A 21,680-nucleotide genomic window follows, 5' to 3' on the forward strand; every position below is an offset into this window, starting at 1 on the left:
CTCTGTTCCCACCCTTGCCCTGGAAGGGTTTTCCAGCTGTGGGGAGCTGGGATAGGGAAATGGATGGAGCAGGGTTGTTCTGCTGCTGGAGCTGCCTGGGGCAGTTTTCCCTCTGGAAGGCCTTTCCTGGGAAATCAATGTTTGACTTTCCTGGGCTGGGAGGGGCTCCCGGGATCCGCCGAATCCATCCTTTGTTGCACTGACACAACATCCAGCAGTGCTTGTGCCATTGTTGGATAAAATTCCATCATCACAGCCTGGGACCGGCACTGCAGAGCGGAGCTTTTGGGAAGTGGCAAAACCTGGCTCTAAATTTAGCCCCTGCAGCCGTGGGGTGCAGCCGGGAAGGCCGGACCTGGCGGATGGCACAAATCCACGGAATCAAAGGCTCCGGCCTCGCCTTGCAGCTCCAGTGCTGCATAATTATGGGGGGAGCGAGAGTGGGGCCGTGTTAGTATTCATGGAATTGCTGCCGAGCCCGCCAGCCAGGGGTTTGATGTTTAATAAGGCGAATTCCAGCGTTCCCGGAGCGTGGGGCGAGCAGAACCCCGGCTTTGAATCCAGGGCTTGTTCCCTGCAGGATGCAGGTTAGGGGGTCTCTTTTGTTGCTGGCTGAGTGGGTGTTTGGGATCAATTCCAGCTCCAGCTTGGAGCAGGGATATCAGCAGCTCAGCTCCCAGAAGAGCTTTTGGGATCCCAAATCCCAATCCCAAACCTGGCAGCTCAGTTCCCAAACCAAAAGGGATTTTTTCCCCCCAAGGCGCTCCCAGAAATAGCTCGGGAATGCTTGACGTGCCAGGATATTTCCTTTCGGAGAGTGCCTCTGAAAAAGCGCGTTTGTGTGCTCCGAGAGTGCTCTGCAGCGTGGCCCTGCCGGGCATCGGGATCGCCGGCTTTTGTGGGATGGATTATCCCTGCTAATGCGGGCTCCATTGTCTGCCCGGCTCGGGGAAAGCTGGGAAGGGCAGCGAGCTGCCCCAGGCACAATGAGCACCCCGGGAGTGCAGGGATAGAGGGGAAAAGGGGAAAGCTGGGAAGGGCAGCGAGCTGCCCAAGGCACAATGAGCACCCCGAGTGCAGGGATAGAGGGGAAAAGGGGAAAGGGAAAAGCTGGGCTGGGCAGGGAGCTGCCCAGGGCACCCCAGAGTGCAGTGACAGGGGGGAAAGGAACAAGGGAAAAGCTGGGCAGGGCAGGGATCTCTCCAAGGCACCCCAGAGTGCAGGGATAGAGGGGGAGAGGGGCCAGGGAAAAGCTGGGCATGGCAGGGATCTCTCCAGGGCACACCGGGAGCGCAGGGACAGGGGGGAAAGGGGCTGGAAGAAGCTGGGCAGGGCAGGGAGCTCCCCAAGGCACGGTGAGCGCCCCGGGAGCGCAGGGACAGGGGGAAGAGGGGCAAGGGGAAAGCGGGATACAGGAATTCCCAGCTGGAGCAGAAAGCCCCTTGGGGTGAGGATGTTGGTGGTCCCGCAAGGCCGTGCGCTTAGCTCGGAGGGGAGCTCGGAAGGGCTGGGGAGGCAGAGATGAGATGAGATGAGGTAAGAAAGAGAGAACGCGGTGATGAATCGCCACTCATCTCCAAAGCGTCTCAGGGGGGATGAGAAACTCCGGATGAGCCCCGTGGCCGCCCCTTGCTGGGATCTCAGGGTGAGACAGAGGTGTGGTGTGGCTCAGGCTGCTTTCACACCTCTTCCTTTGGGGTTTCCTGCCAGCTCCTGGGCCCCTTAGTAGGGTTTTAGGGCTGTGTGTCCCCCTAGTCCCTCTCTCCTGTCTGTGCTGGTTCTGAGTGAGCAGCTGGAGCTTCCCCCAGCTGGAGAATGGGAAGGGAAGCAGCCCACAGCCCCAGCCCCTGCTTTTGGGAACCACAGCCTTTCCTGCAGGATGGAGGGAACGGCAAAATTCCCGTCAGGGCTTTTACCCAGCCCGGGCTGATGGGAAAGCACTTTGGAAAACCTTTTAATGCTCCTTCCTGGGATGCTGCTGCGGGAAGGCCCAGCCCAGGCATCGCTGCGAGCCTGGGCCCTGCCCTTCCCTGCCCCAGGGGCACGAGAGAGGCTGGGCTGGCTTTGGAACACCAGGGATTCCACCAGGACTCGCCGGTCCACGTTCCAGCCTCGGGGTGGGATGGACACACAGCCGTGGCAGGGAGCTGCATGTTGCCCTGCCGAGGGAAGCAGGGAATGGCTCACCTCACTTTCTGTCTGGTTTCCCCAGGAGTTTTTTGGGAGTCCCTGCTCCTTTCAGGGACAGGTGACCACGATCCTGTCAGCTCCGAGCTGGGCAGGAGAGGGGAACATGGAGGGAGTGAGAGCCGGGCCAGGGTGGGATTTGGACCAGGAGGGAGCTCCTGGGGGATGGGACAGAAACCTGGAGGTGTCACTATCACTTCTGCTCTGCTGCTTCTGCTTCCTTTGTGAAATGACTCAGGTTGGGGCACGGGACAACCCGAAACACCACAGGGCTGCCCTGGGGTGATCCCTCAGCCTGGGGTGATCCCTCACCTTTCCTTCCAGGCTCTTCTTCTCCAGAGGGGCGTCCCTGGGGACTCTGGGGATGCAGGGCCCTGCTCCTGGGGTGCAGCCCTGGCAGAGGCTGGGAACAGGGGGGCACAGCAGAGGAAGTGGCCTCCACACATTTCTCGCCACTAACGTTTCTCCTTTCGCCTCCTTCTCGGAAACCCGTCCAGAAAATGAGAAATGTGTCACTTCTCGTGAGGTGTGGGGTGGTGCTGGGACCTCACAGTCACAACCCTTCAAATTTTCCGTGGCAGGTCAGAGCAAACCTGCCCAAAACTCCTGAAATGCCTCATTTACAGTCAGGCTGTTCCTATAAAAAACCCCATTGCTGCAGGCTCTGTCCCAAGTGGCTGCCAAGGCTGCCTGAAGCTCCATCCCGTGGGAATGGGACATTCCTGTCCCACAGGGCTGCCTGAGGGGTCCATCCCATGGGAATGGGACATTCCTGTCCCACAGGGCTGCCTGAGGGGTCCATCCCATGGGAATGGGACACTTCTGTCCCCGCTGTGCCCTCCCCCTCGGTGTCACACTGTTCCCTCGTGTCACTCTGTTCCCTCTGAGCAAAGTCACGCTGGAAGGAAAACTTAGCACAGCAGCTCCTTGGAGACATATTTCCTCTTCCTGAAATGCCTCAATTTGGGAATTTATAGAATGTCTAAAAAAAAAAAAAAAGAAAAGAGAGAGAAAATGCAGCTTGGCTTCTTGCTGGAGCTCAGGGAGGAGGGAGGCAGCAGTGTGGTGACTCCAGCCCTGCTCTGGGGACAGAGGGGACCCTGGGGTGTCCCTGTCCCCCTGGAAGAGGGTGGGAAGGTGGGAAATGCAGGGATTGTGCTCCTGACCCAGCCTGGACTGAGGGATGATGAAACTCCAGCCGCACTGCGGAGTTCGGGAGCTGGGATGGAGTCCTGAGTGACTCAGGGAGTGGCCCTGAATCACATTCCCGGGAAAAGGGGACCTGGGCTGCTGTCACACATCCTGCGGGAAGAGGGAGTGGGACAGGGATTGGTGTCACTGCATTCAGACTGGCAATGGGACAGGGATTGGTGTCACCACATCCAGATTGGCAGTGGGACAGGGATTGATGTTGCCACATCCAGATTGGCAATGGGACAGGGATCGGTGTCATCACATTAGGAACAGGACAGGGATTGGTGTCACTGCATCCGGAGCGGGACAGGGATTGGTGTCACTGCATTCAGACTGGCAATGGGACAGGGATTGGTGTCACCACATCCAGATTGGCAATGGGACAGGCATTGGTGTCACCATATCGGGAGTGGGACAGGGATTGGTGTCACTGCATCCAGACTGGGAGAGGGACAGGGATCGGTGCCACCCCATCGGGAGCGGGACAGGGATCAATGTCACCACATCCAGACGTGGAGTGGGGCAGGGATCAGTGTCACAGCACTGGGAGCAGGGGCAGGACACAGATCAGTGTCACTGCATCCAGACCAGGAGAGGGACAGGGAATGGTTGTCACCACATCCAGACTGGCAATGGGACAGGGATTGGTGTCACCGCATCGGGAGTGGGACAGGGATCAGTGTCACTGCATCCAGAGCGGGACAGGGATTGATGTCGCTGCATCCAGACTGGCAGTGGGACAGGGATCGGTGTCATCACATTAGGAACAGGACAGGGATTGGTGTCACTGCATCCGGAGTGGGACAGGGATTGGTGTCACCGCATGCAGACCCAGAGTGGGATCGGTGTCACCACATCAGGAGTGGGACAGGGACTGGTGCCACTGCATCCAGACTGGCAGTGGGATGGGGACCAGTGTCACCTCATCGGGAGTGGGACAGGGATTGGTGTCCCCACATCCAGACTGGCGATGGGACAAGGATCGCTGTCACCGCATCCAGGCAGCTCCCGGTGCTCTCCCGGCAGCCGGATCGATGTGGAGCGCCGGGGTTGCTCGCCCTGACTCAGAGCCGGGATGAGAGCGTCCCAGGTGACATCCAGGGACACTCCCACATTCCCAGCCCTTCAGTCAGCGCTTCCTGCTGCCTCCCGCGCCGATCCCAGCCGGCCGCGCTGTCATCGAGGTGGGAACGTGTCACGGCGGTGGGGAAAGGAATCCGAGCTGGGGAATGTTTGGCGGCTGCGCGGGCAGCGGAGCAGGTGGCAGTGCCATCGGGGCCACCGCGAGTGACAGCGCTGCCACGCGTCACAGCGACACTTCCCGGGGCCGCCTGGGCGGCGGGGCTCGGCTGCCAGCGCTCGGCACCGCGCCCGTGCCAATCCCGGTTCCCCGTGCCAATCCCGGTTTGCCCCGTGCCAACCCCGGTTTGCCGCATGCTGGCGGCTCGGCCTCGTGTCCCCGTCCTGTGACAGCGACAGGAGAACTCGGGGTGGCACGGCTCAGCCGAGGGGCCGTGTGGGAATGGGCAGTGCCAGGGGAGGGCAATTCCAGGGAGAGGGAATTTCAGAGAAAAGGACAATTCCAGGGAGAGGGAATTCAAGGGAAAGGGAAATTCCAGAAGGGGGCAATTCCAGGGGTAGGGAATTTCAGGGAGAGGACAATTCCAGGTGAGCGCAATTCCAAGAGAGGGCAATTCCAGGGGCAGGGAGTTCCAGAGAAAGGGCAATTCCAGAGAAAGGGCAATTCCAGGGGAGGGCAATTCCAGGAGAGGGCAATTCCAGAAGGGGGCAATCCGAGGGGCAGGGAATTCCAGGGACAGAGAATTCCAAAGACAGAGAATTTCAGAGAAAAGGGCAATTCCAGGGAAAGGGCAATTCCAGGAGAGGACAATTCCAGGAGTGGACAATTCCAGGGGTGGACAATTCCAGGGCCAGGCAGACTCCCTTCCCTACTCTCCCACCTCACAATCCAAGGTTTTCCCCACTTGGAAGGGATTTAAGGGCAGGAAATGAAGGAAGTGCCTGATGCCCGCCCCACTTCCCAGAACCCAGCAGGTTCTGCTCCCATCCCACTTCCATTTATTTCAGATAAATATTTCAGATCAATGCTTTACCTCGAATCCTGATTTTAGCCGTTCAGTACCACCCCCTCCACCCTGCTCCGCATTCCCACAGAATTCCTGTCGGATTTAACCCTTTCCTGACCCAGAGATGGGGCAGCTGAGAGGCGTTTCAAAACCTTTTATTCCATTTTCAATCTCGTGCGAAAGGTGAGGCAGTACAGATTGATAAATCACGCCATAGCAATCAGAAGAAGTCAGAAAAGGGCTTAATCCCAGAAATTCCTTTTTTTTGTTTCCGGAGCCGGGAGCGGCGCGAGCCGGTGACTCAAGAGCGTCTGGGCTGCGGGAGGCGCTGCCAGCCGGGAATGCTGCGGAGAGGAGGGGAGAGGGAGAGGGAGAGCCGGGGCTGACTCAGCCCCAGGCGGGCCGGGAGATGGGCTTTGCCGGGAGAGGCTGCAGCCCACGCTGCCCCTCTGCTCCGGGGGTGGGGACAGCCGGCTACGGGATGCTCCAGGATGCTTCAAGATGCTCCAGAATGCTCTGAGATGTTCCAGGATGCTCTGCGATGCTCTAGGATTCTTTGGGATGCTCCAGGATGCTTTGGGATGCTCTGGAATGCTCTGGGATGCTCCAGAATGCTTTGGGATGCTCTGGGATGTTTTGGGATGCTCTGGAATGCTCTGGGATGCTCCAGGATGCTTTGGGATGCTCTGGGATGTTTTGGGATATTTTGGGATGCTCCAGGATGCTCTGGGGTGCTCCAGAATGTTCCAGGAGGCTCCCAGATGCTTTGTGATGTTCCGGGATGCTTTGGGATACTCTAGGATGTTCCAGGATGCTCTGGGATGCTTTGGGATTCTCCAGGATGCTCCCAGATGCTTTGGGATGTTCTGGCATGCTTTGGGATGTTTCAGGATGCTCTGAAATGTTCCAGGATGCTTTGGAATGCTCTGAGATGTTCCAGGATGCTCCAGGATGCTTTGGGATGCTTCAGGATGTTCCGGGATGCTCTGGGAAGCTTCAGGATGCTCCAGGATCCTCCCAGATGCTTTCGGATGCTTGGGGATGCTCCAGGATATTCCGGGATGCTTTGGGATGTTCTGGGATGCTTTGGGAAGCTTCAGGATGCTCCAGGATGCTCCGGGATGCTTTGGGATACTCCAGGATACTCTGGAATGTTCCAGGATCCTTTGGGATGCTCTGAGATGCTCCAGAATGCTCCAGGGTGCTCCCAGATGCTCTGGGATGCTCTGGTGCTTCTCAAGGGGCTCTTGGTCCCACTGGGAACCGCTTGCTCTGTCACCAAAGATGTGTCCAGGTGTGCTCACCCCGTGTGGCACATCTGTCCGGGTGTGCTCACCCTGTGTTCACTGGGTGTTATCCCATCCCTGCAGGCGCTGTGACACTGACAGCAGCTGCTGCACTGAGCTTCATGAACAGAAATTAAACCCATATCTTTATAACAAAGTCACTTTAACACCCCACATCTGAAATCCATTTTAATATTTGCAAAAAGCCAATATTATAATGTGTGTTTATAACACCTCCATCGCATCTGGAGCATCTCCTGGTTCTCATCTCTGCTCCCCTCTCTCCCCCAGGCACTGTCCAGGATGTCCCTGTCCCCGATTTGATGTCCCTGCTCCCCTCTCTCCCCCAGGCACCCTCCAGGATGTCCCTGTCCCCGATTTGATGTCCCCACTCCCTCCCCTCTGGTGGGAGCTCAGCCGAGCACAAAGCTGCCCTTTCTCCCATTCAGGCCCCGCAGCGGGGACATTTCCAGCGACAGTGGTGCCATTGATTGTCACCCGAGCCGCGGGGCTGGCGGCAAACGCCGGGCACGGGGGCTCGGAGGGGTCAGCCAGGCTCTGGGAATGAGCCCTGTGTCCCCCGGAGCTCCGGGGATGGATTTGGGGACAGGGGTGACGGCAGGGCCAAGTCCTCCAAGGGCATGGGCCTTTTCTTTCCAGCGTCAAAAGCAGCTTTTGAGAGATGTCCCGTTCTTTGGGGACACAATGGGACATGGCCCCATCCCTGGAAGTGTCCAAGACCAGGCTGGATGGAGCTTGGGGCACCCTGGCACAGTGGAAGGTGTCCCTGCCCTTGGCACAGGGTGGGATGAGATGAACTTTGGGGTCTCTTTCATTGCCAGCAATTCCATGCTTTTCTGGCACGGAGATGATGCCCTCTGCCTCCTCATTCTCATCTTCTGATGCTGTTCAAACCCCAGACTCGCAGCTTGGGGTGCAGAGATATTCCCCCATCCCACCAGGGAAGAAAGAGTTCAAACCCCAGACCTGCAGTTTGGGGTGCAGGGATGTTCTCCCATCCCACAGGGATCCAAACCCCTTCCCTAACCCAAGCTGCTGCAGGCAGAGCAGGACTTGGAACCGGCTCTGCAGGGCTTAGGTAGGACCAGCTCTGCACGGCTTAGGTAGCACCAGCTCTGCAGGGCTTAGGTAGGACCAGCTCTGCAGGGCTTAGGAGCAGCCCTAGAGGGCCACCCCAGCCCTACAGGGACCCCAGCGGGCGCTTCTGGAAGCGCTCGGAGGCTCCGTTGCCAGCTCCGAGCCCAGCCCAGGCTCGCTGGAGGCTGGCAGAGTTGTTTCCATTCTCGGCTCTGATTCAGTCCCCGGGGAGCTGCAGGATAAACAACAACCTCGGCGCCGGCCAAATGATTGTTTAGGGCTGCTTTGTTTGCGGCTCCGCAGCTCGGCGGGGCTCGGGGAAACTCAGGAAGAGCCCCCAAAGGAGCCTCAGGGCAGCAGGAGAGAAATGTGGGAGAGGAGGAGGAGGAGCTTGGTTTGGAGCTCCAACTCAAAACTTGGAGATTTGCCTGGTTTAGCAGAGATTTAGGGCCTGGGGTTTCAGACCCAGTGAAGTTTGGTGAGGTCTGGGCAGACCCCCTCGGGGTGTGTGTTGGTGATGGGGTCACGGCACTTTAATGGGGTTTTTGGGAAGGGAGAGGGTGTGGAGGGGATTGTGCCTGTCCTGGGCAGGCTGGGACTGAGCCTGGCTGCAGAATCAGCCTGGAAAGTTCTGTGCCAGCTTCTCCAGCTCGGGCTCAGCGGTTTCTCGGAGCCTTTGGGCACAGGGAAGGCTGGGCAGGGCACAAGGGAGGGTGGGCAGGGCACAGGGAGCTGTCCCCTCATTGTGTCCCCAAATTGGACCCGGGCAGTTCTGGCAGCTTCCCCAAGCCCTGCTGGGAAAACTCTGCTTGTTTTAAGGGATGAGAGACCCACAGGAGATGGGAATAACCCACAAACCCAGCGGGAATTCAGCGCCCCGCTGACCTCCGAGGTGCCGCTTGCAGAGGGAGCGCCGGGCTGGGCAGTGCCAAGTGCCAGCCCTGGCAATTAAGAGCCACGCGCCGCTGATTAATTGCCCGGCGGTGCCGGCTGCCAGCTCCAGCGGCGCTCCCCGCCTTTGGCCGAGCGCTGGGAGCGCTGCCCAGGGCAGAGGCCGCTGTGTTTGGGAAAGGGAAAAGCGGGAATGGAGAGCTGGGAGCGCCGGGCAGAGGGCGGCCCTGAGCCCCGGAGCGATCCCCGTGCACACCGCGGGTTTTGGGATCCCGGGGGGGGAGCAGGGCCAGTCTCGCCCAGCCCACGCAGCGGGAACGGAGGGGGTTTGCAGGGAAGGGGGGCTGGAGAAGGTGGGGTGTGAAAGAGGAAGGGCAGAGGGGCAGACGGCTGGATCTGCTGCCAGCTGGGACGTCTGAAGGCTGGCTGTCACTTTTTGTTCCTGTCTGGGACATGGAGTCTGGGGGTGGTGGTTTTGGGTGGAACTTTCATCTGTCAGACATGGGCTCTGGCCTGGGATCCATTCCTTCTGGGATCCAGACCCTGTCCAACCCTTTTGGGATCCAAACCCTGTCCATCCCTCCTGAGATCCAAACCCTGTCCATCCCCCTGGGATCCAAACCCTGTCCATCCCTTCTGGGATCCAAACCCTGTCCATCATCCTGGGAGATCCAAACCCTGTCCATCCTCCTGAGATCCAAACCCTGTTGATCCTCCTGGTATCCAAACCCTGTCCATCCCCCTGGGATCCAAACTCTGTCCATCCCTCCTGGGATCCAAACCCTGTCCATCCTCCTGGGAGATCCAAACCCTGCCCATCCTCCTGGGATCCAAACCCTGTCCATCCCTTCTGGGAGATCCAAACCCTGTCCATCCCTTCTGGGAGATCCAAACCCTGCCCATCCTCCTGGGATCCAAACCCTGCCCATCCTCCTGGGATCCAAACCCTGTCCAGCCTCCTGAGGTCCAAACCCTGTTGATCCTCCTGGTATCCAAACCCTGTCCATCCCCCTGGGAGATCCAAACCCTGTCCATCCTCCTGAGATCCAAACCCTGTTGATCCTCCTGGTATCCAAACCCTGTCCATCCCCCTGGGATCCAAACTCTGTCCATCCCTCCTGGGATCCAAACCCTGTCCATCCTCCTGGGAGATCCAAACCCTGCCCATCCTCCTGGGATCCAAACCCTGTCCATCCCTTCTGGGATCCAAACCCTGTCCATCATCCTGGGAGATCCAAACCCTGTCCATCCTCCTGAGATCCAAACCCTGTTGATCCTCCTGGTATCCAAACCCTGTCCATCCCCCTGGGATCCAAACTCTGTCCATCCCTCCTGGGATCCAAACCCTGTCCATCCTCCTGGGAGATCCAAACCCTGCCCATCCTCCTGGGATCCAAACCCTGTCCATCCCTTCTGGGATCCAAACCCTGCTGGTCTCTGCCCAGCTGGCTCCATCCTGCCAGGAAGCAAAATCCCAGCAGGAAAGAATGGTTAGGGTTAGGTTGGTGTTGGGGCTGGGGTTCAATCTCCCCTGTTGGCCATGGGCAGGTTCTTCCCTGGGTGGGATCCCTCCGGGTTAGGTTTAGGGTTAGAGTTATGTTTAGGATTAGGATTAGGCTTAAATCTCCCCTGTTGGCCATGGGCAGGTTCTTCCCTGGGTGGGATCCCTCTGGGTTAGGGTTCGGTTTAGGGTTATGGTTAGGATTAGGATTAGGATTACTGTTAAATTTTCCGTGTTGTCCACAGACGGGTGGGATCTACCTTGGGTGGGATCCCTTCGAGCTTCTCACTGCCCCACAGGGCAGATGTTTCCAGCCTGAGATCCTTTCTGGATCCATCCTGAATGTTGCCATCCAGGGATCATTTCTGGATCCATCCTGGATGTTTCCAGCTGTAGATCCTTTCTGGTTCCATCCTGGATGTTTCAGCTTTAGATCCTTTCTGGATCCATCCTGGATGTTCCCATCCAGGGATCCTTTCTGGATCCATCCCAAATGTTTTCATCCTGGAATGCTTTCAGGATCCATCCTGGCTCTTTCCAGCCCGGGGTCCTTTCTGGATCCATCCTGGCTCTTTCCATGGGATCCTTTCTGGATCCATCCTGGATGTTTCCTGCTGGGGATCCTTCCTGAATTGAGAGCAGCAATGCTCAGATTTCGTCACTGGCATCCAGCCTGGCCTTCCTGCTGGATTTCAGGCGCCAGGGGTGGGGGACAAGGACACCTCGTGGGTTTTGGTGACCTTGTGGCACGCTGAGCCCACGCCTGGTGTAGATCCTTTCTGGTTCCATCCTGGATGTTTCAGCTTTAGATCCTTTCTGGATCCATCCTGGATGTTCCCATCCAGGGATCCTTTCTGGATCCATCCCAAATGTTTTCATCCTGGAATGCTTTCAGGATCCATCCTGGCTCTTTCCAGCCCGGGGTCCTTTCTGGATCCATCCTGGCTCTTTCCATGGGATCCTTTCTGGATCCATCCTGGATGTTTCCTGCTGGGGATCCTTCCTGAATTGAGAGCAGCAATGCTCAGATTTCGTCACTGGCATCCAGCCTGGCCTTCCTGCTGGATTTCAGGCGCCAGGGGTGGGGGACAAGGACACCTCGTGGGTTTTGGTGACCTTGTGGCACGCTGAGCCCACGCCTGGTGGGAAACGTTTCCCTCTCCTTTATCCTAGGAAGAGTTCCCAGTGAGAAATGAAGGCCAGTGCATGTCCTCTGGGAATTTGGTAGGTCCCACCCGTGAGGGAGTAATGGGATGAGGAGGGTTTAGGTTGAAGGAAGGAACAGTGGGATGGGGAGGATTTGGGTTGAAGAAGGAATAACAGGATGGGGAGGATTTGGGTTGAAGAAGGAATAACAGGATGGGGAAGGTTTGGGTTGAAGGAATAACGGGATGGGGAAGATTTGGGTTGAAGGAGGGAATAATGGGATGGGGAGGATTTGGGTTGAAGGAATAACAGGATGGGGAGGATTTGGTTTGAAGGAATAACGGGATGGGGAGGATTTGGGTTGAAGAAGGAATAATGGGATGGGGAGGGTTTGGGTTGAAGGAATAACAGGATGGGGAGGACTTGCATTGAGGAGGGAACAGCAGGATGGGGAGGGCTGGAGTATTTGGTTGAAGGAGCTGTGTGTGCTCCTCATGATCTCCCTCCGGATGAGGAGATCTGGGAAATCCCAGGAAGGATCGGGGAATTGGCGTGGTGCTGGGGGCTCTGTGCCATGGGCAGGCTCCTCTCCCCGTGCAGGAGGACAGCCGGAATTACCTGACCCTGGTGGAGCAGTACGGGGACGGGCTCCTGGTGTGCGGGACCGGCGCCTGCGCTCCCACCTGCTGGAATGTGGTACGGATCCTTCCCCCTTCCTGGCTGGGGAAAACCCGGCCTGACCCCACTCAGGATCCCCTTCTGTCCTTCCCCAGACGCAGAGGAAGGAGAGCCAGCCCTGGGATGGGAGGGGGATCGCTCCCTTCACCCCTGACTCCAACACCCTTGTTGTTGTCGATGGTAAGTTGGAAATTTTCCCATTTTCCTGTTTTCCTGTGGTTTTGTTGTGCTCAAAGCCTCCCTGGCACAAACAGCAACCTCCTGAGGCTGCTCTGAGGGCTTTGTCCCCTTGGCTCTCCTCATTTTGTTCCCATGGAAATGCACATCCCATTGGGACAGAGGTTGGAGATTCCCATGGGGGGCGTGAGATGGGGACCCTGTGTGGGAGGAATGTTGGGAATCAGGAGTGCTTTGGGTCAGGAGGGACCTGGGCAGGACCTGAATCAGGAATGTTTTGGGTCAAGAGGGACCTCAGAAGGAGGGACCTGAATCAGGCATGCTTTGGGTCAGGAATGCTTTGGGTCAAGAGGGACCTGGGAAGGAGGGATCTGAATCAGGCATGTTTTGGGTGGGGAGGGACCTGGGAAAGACCTGAATCAGAAATGCTCTGTGTCAAGAGGGACCTTGGGAGGAGGGACCTGAATCGGGAATGTTTTGGGTCAGGAGGAACCTTGGAAGGACTTGAATCAGGAATGCTTTGAGTTGGGAGGGACCTTGGGAGGAGGGACCTGAATTGGGAATGTTTTGGGTCAGGAGGGCCCTGGGAAGGAGGGATCTGAATCAGGAATGTTTTGGGTGGGGAGGGACCTGGGAAGGAGGGCCTGCAGTGATCCCACTGCTCCAGGCCTGCTGTGGGGACACATGAGGATCCTTCCAAGAATGTGTCCCTGCCACGCTTCAAGGACTGGGTGTCAGCACTGGGATTCCTGTTCCATACCCACCATCCCTGCGACGCCCAGGAAGCCCTGGCTGCTTTCACTCCTCCTCATCCCCTCCCCACAGGCCAGGACATCTACTCCACCATCAAGAAGAGCCAGCAGAACGGGAAGATCCCTCGATTCCGCCGCGTGAGGGGCGGGGGAGAGCTCTACACCAGCGACACCGTGATGCAGAGTGAGTGGGGACATTCCCACCGAGGGGACATTCCCATCGGGGGGACATTCCCAGCAGGGGGACATTCCCACTGGGGGGATCCCCACCGGACTCTGCCCCCCACAGCTGGCAGGGGGCAGGAGAAACTCCAGAGCCTCTTGTGGGGGCTGATCGGTGTCAGATTAAGCAAAACTTGTTAGTTTTGCTTTGCTGCCTTTTGCAGCGCAGATAGGGCTGGAGATCCACCAAAAAGGAATGTTTGGGTTGCTTTAGCCAAATCAGCAGGCTCAGACACCAAATGTTTGACCAGCTCAAGCCCAAACAAACCCTTTGTGACCTGTTTGGTGTGCCGGTGCTAGCCAAGGATTGGCCAGTACCCAATGGTCATAAATATTGGTGTAAAGCTGCCAACGAGATAAATCCCATAACCAGTTAACACCACTGGGTCCCTGATCTTCTTAAAGCACCTTCTGAACTGGAAATTCCTGGTTCTTTGGCAATGGAATTTTGTGCTGAGGGAGATCCACAGTTAAATGTTGCTCCCCACCATCCTGTGTAGAGAAGCTCCAGTTTGTGGTGCAGCTGTACTGCCCCAGTGCCCCCTGAGCTTAATCTGAGTGATGGGTGCCCTCGGTGCCAGCCAGGAGGGAACCAGCTGTCTGCTTCCCCTGAGCCCTGTCCCAAACCAGCGCAAAAGTGACTCCCCCGTCCTTGGGGCACAGGGAAACGAGGCTGGCAAGTCCCCTCTGCGGGGTGGAAGGAAATTGGGTTGTGCAAAATGCCCGGCAGCTGCCCCGCAGCGTTGGGCAACTTCCACTGCAGGCAGAGGCCCTGGGCAAACCCCAGCCAGGTCAAACCCAGGGCAGGGACAGGGAGGGGACACGGGGAAAGGACCCTGCTCCACTTCCCTGGGCTTGTCGTGGCTGCTGTGGTGGCTTCTGGGGGAAAAATGGGGCATTAATGGGATAAAAAATGGAATTAAAATGACAGCGGGATAAAACAGGGAGGGGAAAACCAAGCCAGGCCTGAGAGCCCCAGGGCTGCCAGACTGAGCCTGGGACATTCCCTGCTGTTCCCACAGCAGGGCTCTGGTCCCTGGAGATTCCCTGCTATGGAAACAGCAGCTCAGGATGCTCAGAGGGACCCAGGGGTGCATTAATAGGAACGGCGTTACGGGGTTTTCCCAACGCACAGCACGGATTGCTCCTCCTGAGGGATCCTTCCTTCCTTCCTTCCCACAACACTCCCAGAGCCAGGGGGGCTCAGGTTTCTGTGGCTGCCAGGGCTTCCCAGGCTCCAGGGAATGAGTCTGTGCAGGCAGGCAGGAGGCACTGGGAAGGTGGCACTGATGCCTCAGGTTTAGCTTTCCTATTTTCACATTCTGCGCTGCTTTAGTGTGTGGGTCTGGGCTTCATGTCAGGGGATGGTGAGCTCTCCTCACAGAGCAGGGAGACAAAACAATTCCTGCTCTACCTGGGCACCAAGGACAAATGATCCACATCTCAGGCCCAAGGGCATGAACAACATGGGCTGGAGAGACAAAAACAAGCAGGATGGGAGTTCATAACCTGAATCTGTAATTGGACAATTAACTCCAATATGCAGATGGAGCAAAACTTATAAAAGTCAGAGACCTTTGTGTCCATTTTTGTGACCATTTTGGTTCATCTTGGTTGGCTCTTGTGCTGCCCGAGGTGCATCCATTGAGGAGATCCTTTTAATAAATCCCTGCTTTATTCTTGAGCTCAGTCTAGTCTCAGTTCTAGCTCAGCCTTCCCAAGGATCAGCAGGGCCAGCCTGGGCTCGGAGCTGTCCTTTCCCTGGGCCACAGCCATGTCCCACTCCCTGCCCTGTCCCCACTGCTGGCTTCCCGGATGAAACCAGGTCCAAGCTCTGTCCCTTGCCTCCCCAGACCCTCAGTTTGTCAAGGCCACCACGCTGAGGCACGAGGAGCCTCACCAGGACAAGATTTATTACTTCTTCCGCGAGGACAACCCGGACAAGAGCCCCGAGGCGCCCCGGAACATCTCGCGGGTGGCCCAGCTGTGTAAGGTACCTTGGGGACAGGCTGGGGTGGCAGCCAGGACAGCTCCGGGGGGGACAGGGCACGTGCCAGCTCCCCTGGGCTTACCCAGGCTCGGTTTGGCCCCTCTGAGTGGGGCACAGCCTGGTCCCTCAGCCTCGTAGGGGAGAGAATTCCCTGCTCGGTCTCACCGGGATGGCAGGAACGGGATTGTGGCAGCATCCCCATCAGGATGGGCATTTTGGGGTGTTCCCCCCCAAACCCTGACCCTCTCCCTGCTGTCCCTGTCCCCCAGGAGGACAGGGGAGGAACCAGCTCCCTCTCAGCCTCCAAGTGGACCACGTTCCTCAAGGCCACCCTGATCTGCGTGGACCCCGTCACCAAGGGCAACTTCAACTGGCTCCAGGACGTCTTCTTTGTCCCTGCCAGTGACTGGCGGCACTCCAAGGTCTACGGGCTCTTCACCAACACCTGGTGAGGGGCCCTGGCCCAAATCCTCCCTTCCAGCCCTCTTTTCCCTCTGGAAAACAGCACGGCGGTGAGCACAGCCCAGTGTCCCCCCTGACCCTGTCATTGTCCCCTCAGGGGGAGCTCTGCCGTCTGCGTCTACTCCTTCGGGGACATCGACAACGTGTTCAGGACATCGCGGCTCAAAGGCTACAACGGCCCCACCCCGGAGGTCAAACCCGGCCAGGTGAGGGAGGGGCAGGAGCCGCCCCGCGGGAGGCCCGGGGGACCTCGGGAAGGGGACATGGAGGGAGGGACGAGCTGGGAACGGGGGGAGGCTGGAAAAGCTCCGGTCCTTTCGCGGAAAGCACGGGGAGAGAGGATCTCAGAGGGCACCTGGCATGGGCACAGTGACAGCACCCCCGGGGTAGAGCTGTCCCCTTCCCCCGCCATCCTCAGCGCCCCGCCCACCTCTGACTCTGGTCCCTTTTGTCCCCTCTGCCCGCAGCGCGTCCTCTCGGGGGCAGCACCCTCTGACTCCGGTGCTTTTTGTCCTCTGTGCCCGCAGTTTGTCCCCTCCGAGCAGCACCTCTGAGTCTGGTGCCTTTTGTCCCCTTCTATCCCCGGTCCTGCAGTGCGTCCCCTCGGGGCAGCACCCTCTGATGGTCCCCTTTGTCCCCTTCTGCCCCCTCTCCCACAGTGCGTCCCCTCCGGGCAGCGCCTCTCACAGGACGGTCCCTTTTGTCCCCTTTTGTCCCTTCTGCCCGCTGTGTGTCCCCTCGGGGCTTCACCTTCTGATGGTCCTTTTTGTCCCCTTCTCTCCCCTGTCCTGCAGTGTGTCCCCTCGCGGCAGCACCCTCTGATTCCGGTCCCTTTTGTCCCTTTTTGTCCCTTCGCGGCAGCACCCTCTGACTCTGGTATCTTTTGTCCCCTTCTGTCCCCTGTCCCACAGTGTGTCCCCTCGGGGCAGCACCCTCTGATGGTCCCTTTTGTCCCCTTCTGTCCCCTCTGCTAGTAGTGAGTCCCCTTGGGGCAGCACCCTCTGACTCCGGTCCCTTTTGTCCCCGTGGGGCTTCACCCTCTGAGTGTCCCCTTTGTCCCCTTCTGTCCCCTCTTCCTCAGTGCGTCCCCTCCGGGCAGCACCTCTGACAGGACGGTCCCTTTTGTCCATTTTGTCCCCTTTTGTCCCTTCTGCCCGCTGTGTGTCCCCTCGGGGCAGCACCCTCTGACTCCGGTCCCTTTTCTCCCCTTCTGTGCCCTCTGCCCGCAGTGTGTCAGCTCTGGGCAGGGACGGTCCCTTTCTTCCCCTTTTGTCCCCTGTCCCGCAGTGCATCCCGTCGGTGCTTCACCTTCTGTGGTCCCTTTTGTCCCCTTCTGTCACCTATCCTGCAGTGTGTCCCCTCGGGGCAGCACCCTCTGACTCGGGTCCCTTTTGTCCCCTTTTGTCCCCTGGGGCTTCACCCTCTGAGTGTCCCTTTTGTCGCCTTCTGCCCCCTGTGCCCGCAGTGCGTCCCCTCGGGACAGCACACGCCGAGCGAGACCTTCAAAATCGCGGACAGCCACCCGGAGGTGGAGGAGCGGGTGGAGCCGCTGTCGCCGTCGCGGAGCCCCCTGTTCCACAACAAGCACCGCTACCAGAAAATCGGCGTGCACGAGGTGCCCGCGGCCGACGGGCGCCGCTACCACGTCCTCTACCTGGCCACAGGTGCGGGGACACCGCGTAGGGGACGTTCCCCGCGGGCAGGGCTGCGTGCCCAGCCTGGCATATGTTCGTCAGGCAGCGGCGAGCTGCCAAATTTCGGGAAGAGCAGAACGCTGCCAGGCTGGCTGTGTGGGCACAGGCGGGATCCGGGCAGCGTCCCAGGCACGGGGGAGGTGGGCACGGCTCGTGCTGGGGGGCAGAAATCCTTCCCCAAGGAGCAGCTCCGTCGGTTTTTGGTGCTTCCCTAACTGTCCTGGTGCCTCCCATCTGTGGGATGTGTTCCCTGGTGCTCGTGGAGGGACCTGCAGGGGTTTAAATTCCCGGTTTTGTGATGGAGACAGTGCAGCCGGCTCTCGGTGGGTGGCTGGGGTTGGATTGGGGCCCACGAGTGATGGATTTGGGATTTTACAGCTAGAGAGAAACAGAGAGAAATAGAGAGAATTAGGGAAACAGAACAAGAGAGGTAGGAACAGAGAAATAGAGACAGTTGGAGAGAAATAGAGAAAGAGAGAAACAGAGAGAAATAGAGAAACAGAGAAATAGAGAAACAGAACAAGAGAGGTAGAAACAGAGAAATGGAGACAGTTGGAGAGAAATAGAGAAAGAGAGAAACAGAGAAATAGAGAGAAATAGGGAAACAGAACAAGAGAGGTAGAAACAGAGAAATAGAGACAGAGAGAAACAGAAAAAGACAGAAATAGAAAAATAGAGCAACAGAGTTAGAGAGAGACAGAGAAACAGAGTTAAAGAGAAACAGAGAAAGAGAAATGGAAAAATAGAGCAATAAATAGAGAAACAAAGAAATTGAGAAACAGAAATAGAAGAACAGAGAAACAGAGAAATACAGGGACAGAGAAAAAGTTAGTGAGAAACAGAGTAATTGAGAAATAGAGAAACAGAGCAATAAAATTAGAGAGAAACAGAAATAAATACAGAAACAGAGAAACGGAGTTAGAGAGAAACAGAGAAACAGAGAAATAGAGTTGAAATAGAGAGAAACAGAGGGACAGAGCAATAGAAAATTTGCAGAATCCTGGGTCTAAACACAGCCAGTGCCCTGCAGGGTCCCCCTGGGCAGCTTGATCCACCAGGAAGGGCTGTGGGATGGGCACAGAGTCACCCGGGGTCCTGCCCAAGCTGGGCTTCCCCTCCCCCTGGCTGAGGGGAGAAGGGATCTCTTTGGGAAGGGGGAGCCCCGAGGATTCCCAGCCCCGTTCCCTCGGGGTGCTGCTCCTGCCCTCGCTGGGTGTCAGGTCCAGGAGGCACCGGCTGGCACCGTCACCCCCTCTCAGGGTGCCTCACCGGGGCTGTGCTCTCTCTCTCCCCAGACAAGGGGTCCATCCACAAGGTGGTGGAGCTGCCAGATGGGGTGCAGAACATCATGGAGATCCAGGTGTTCCCCAACAAGGATCCCATCCAGTCCATGATCCTGGACCACGCCAGGGTGGGTCCTGGCTCTGGGGGTGGGAGAACAGGGTGGGACAGGCATGGGTGGGTCAGTGCCAGCCCCGGGGTCTGGGACTGAAATCATGGAACTATTTGGGTTGGAAGGGACCTTTATTGATCACCCTATGATGACCTTTAATGATCAATTCAATGATCACCCTGTGACCTTTAATGATCATCCAGCCCCACCTTCCACTATCCCAGGGTGCTCCAAGTCCCAGTGCCCACCCTGGCCTTGGGCACTTCCAGGGATTCAGGGGCACCCACAGCTGCTCTGGGAATTCCATCCCGGCCTCTCCCCACCCTCCCAGGGAACAATTCCTTCCCGATATCCCATCCATCCCTGCCCTCTGGCAGTGAGAAACCATTCCCTGTGTGCTGGCACTCCAAATTCCCTCTCCAGCTCTCCTGGAGCCCCTTCAGGCCCTGGCAGGGGCTCTGAGCTCTCCCTGGAGCCTTCTCTGCTCCAGGTGAACACTCCCAGCTCTCCCAGCCTGGCTCTAGAGGAGCTACACCCTCAGAACATCTCCTTACCCTCCTTCCAGCAGCTCCAGCTCCTTCCTGACCTTCCCTGGGACACGGAGTGACCGTTCCTGTGCTCTCCTCCCGCAGGCCGTGCTCTACGTGGGCTCCAGCAGCCGCGTCCTGGAGCTGCCCATGGACATGTGCGGGGCCTACCGCAACAACTGCCACAGCTGCGTGCTGGCCAGGGACCCCTACTGCGGCTGGGCCAACGGCTCCTGCCTCTCGCTGGCCCTCAGCAGGTGTGTGGGGCCATTCCCACCCCAATCCCACCAGGCAAACACCCACAGCCCCAGCATTCCCCTCCTGGGCTGAGCGCGTGCGTGGGTTTGGGGTGGATGCGTTGTCCACAAAGGTTTGGGGTGCTCTGTGTGGATCCATCCCTCCCTTGAAAGGTTTTGAGCACCCAAATGCCTTTTCCCAAAACTTTGGAGTGCTCTGTGCGGATCCATCCGTCCCTTTAAGGGTTTTGGACACCCAACCCCTCTCCGTGAAAGTTTGGGGTGCCCTGCATGGGTCCCTCCCTCCCTTGAAGGGTTTTGGGCACCCAACCCCTCTCCTCAAGAGTTTGGGGTGCTCTGCACAGATCCATCCCTCCCTTTAAGAGTTTTGGGCACCCAACCCCTGTCCCCAAGAGTTTGAGTGCTCTGTGCGGATTCATCCCTCCCTTGAAGGGTTTTGAACACCCAGTCCCTCTCCCTGAATGTTTGGGGTTCTATGCATGGATCCATCCTTCCCTTGAAGAGTTTTGGACACCCAACCCGTCTGTCCAAGAGTTTGGTGTGCTCTGTGTGGATCCCTCCCTCCCTTGAAGGGTTTTGGACACCCAACCCCTCTCCCTGAATGTTTGGGGTTCTATGCATGGGTCCCTCCCTCCCTTGAAGGCTTTTGGGCACCCAACCCCTGTCCCCAAGAGTTTGGGCTGCTCTGTATGGATCCATACCTTCCTCAAAGGCTTTTGGGCACCCAAACCCTCTCCCCAAGAGTTTATGGTGCTCTGTGCAGATCCATCCCTCCCTTAAAGAGTTTTGGGCACCCAAACCCTCTCCCCAAGAGTTTGAGTGCTCTGTGCAGATCCATCCTTCCCTTGAAGGGTTTTGAACACCCAACACCTCTCCCTGAAAGTTTGGGGTGCCCTGCATGGATCCCTCCCTTCCTCAAAGGATTTTGGGCACCCAACCCCTCTCCCCAAGAGCTTGGAGTTCTCTGTATGGATCCATCCCTTCCTTGAAGGGTTTTGGGCACCCAACCTCTGTCCCCAAGAGTTTGGGTTACTCTGTGCAGATCCATCCTGACCCTGAATGGTTTTGGGTACCCTATCCCTCTCCTTGCTGCTGGGTCTCACGTTGATCATCTCCAACCTTCTGGAATTGGGATGGGAAGGGGAGATTCCCGCTCATCATGGGGGATTCCCATCCCTGAACCACCGCTTCCCGAAGTTCTGTTGGTGCTTATTCCCATTCCCATTCCCCAGGGATGTGCTCCAGAACCTGAACTTGGACTCGTGGCGAGGAAGCTGCCAGAGGGGCGACGTCAAGGAAGGTACGTGGAGATGTTGTGGTTGGGGAAGGAGCTGTTAGATTCTCCAGGCTTTGGATGGGTTTGGGTGGGTTTGGGTGGGTTTGGATGGGTTTGGTTTGGTTTGGGTGGATTTGGATGAATTTGGATGGATTTGGGTGGGTTTGGGTGGGTTTGGAGGGATTTAGGTGGGTTTGGATGGGTTTGCATGGGTTTGGATAGGTTTGGATGAGTTTGAATGGGTTTGGGTGAGTTTGGATGGCTTTGGATAGGTTTGGATGGATTTGGGTGGGTTTGGATCGATTTGGAAGGGTTTGGATGGGTTTGGACGGGTCATTTGTCTCAGTTTGAACAGACAGGTGTGTGCTAAGGAAGGCAGGAGCCTCCCCTGAAATAGAAAATGCAAACCCCCTTCCTCCGAATTATAATTTTGAAATTAGGGGGCTCTCAGGCAGACATGGGAGCAGGAATAACAGGGCAGAGCAGGAGTTTCGAGGAGTTCTCTCTCTCTCTGAGTCTTCCTCCACCCCACTAAAACCCAGACTGCTCCCAGCTAACTCCCCCTCACCCCGTGTCCCCGCAGACGACTTCCGCAACATCTCGGTGATGCCGCTGTCCCGCTACTACCTCAACTGCTCCATCGAGTCCCACTACGCCACCTACAACTGGTACCACGAGGACGTGCTCATCAAGAGCTGCAACACCTCCCACCCCCAGCACGACTGCTTCCACTTCATCCCCAGCGTGCGCCGCGAGCACTACGGTCACTACGTCTGTGTGTCCGAGGAGGACGGCTTCCGCCAGGCGCTGGTCAAGGAGCGCCTGCTGGACCGCCAGCGCTTCCTGTGGCAGCGGGGGCGGG

General features: G+C 57.7%; 1 protein-coding gene across 1 annotated transcript in view; it reads left to right on the plus strand.

Moving 5' to 3' along the window:
• The first annotated feature begins 1,558 nt into the window (after nt 1-1,558).
• The window catches only part of SEMA7A (semaphorin 7A (John Milton Hagen blood group)), a 20,758-nt gene continuing 636 nt past the window's right edge, over nt 1,559-21,680 (plus strand). The window contains exons 1-13 of the mRNA XM_031064476.1: nt 1,559-1,645; nt 11,418-11,468; nt 11,991-12,086; nt 12,164-12,248; nt 13,071-13,181; nt 15,073-15,212; nt 15,479-15,657; nt 15,769-15,877; nt 17,137-17,335; nt 18,661-18,776; nt 19,391-19,542; nt 20,775-20,842; nt 21,402-21,675. Coding sequence (XP_030920336.1) covers nt 1,559-1,645; nt 11,418-11,468; nt 11,991-12,086; nt 12,164-12,248; nt 13,071-13,181; nt 15,073-15,212; nt 15,479-15,657; nt 15,769-15,877; nt 17,137-17,335; nt 18,661-18,776; nt 19,391-19,542; nt 20,775-20,842; nt 21,402-21,675 — 1,667 coding nt within the window. The remainder of the gene's footprint in view (nt 1,646-11,417; nt 11,469-11,990; nt 12,087-12,163; nt 12,249-13,070; nt 13,182-15,072; nt 15,213-15,478; nt 15,658-15,768; nt 15,878-17,136; nt 17,336-18,660; nt 18,777-19,390; nt 19,543-20,774; nt 20,843-21,401; nt 21,676-21,680) is intronic.

The sequence above is a fragment of the Geospiza fortis genome, unplaced genomic scaffold (genome assembly GCF_000277835.1).
Source record: "Geospiza fortis unplaced genomic scaffold, GeoFor_1.0 scaffold628, whole genome shotgun sequence".
Classification (NCBI taxonomy): Eukaryota; Metazoa; Chordata; class Aves; order Passeriformes; family Thraupidae; genus Geospiza; species Geospiza fortis.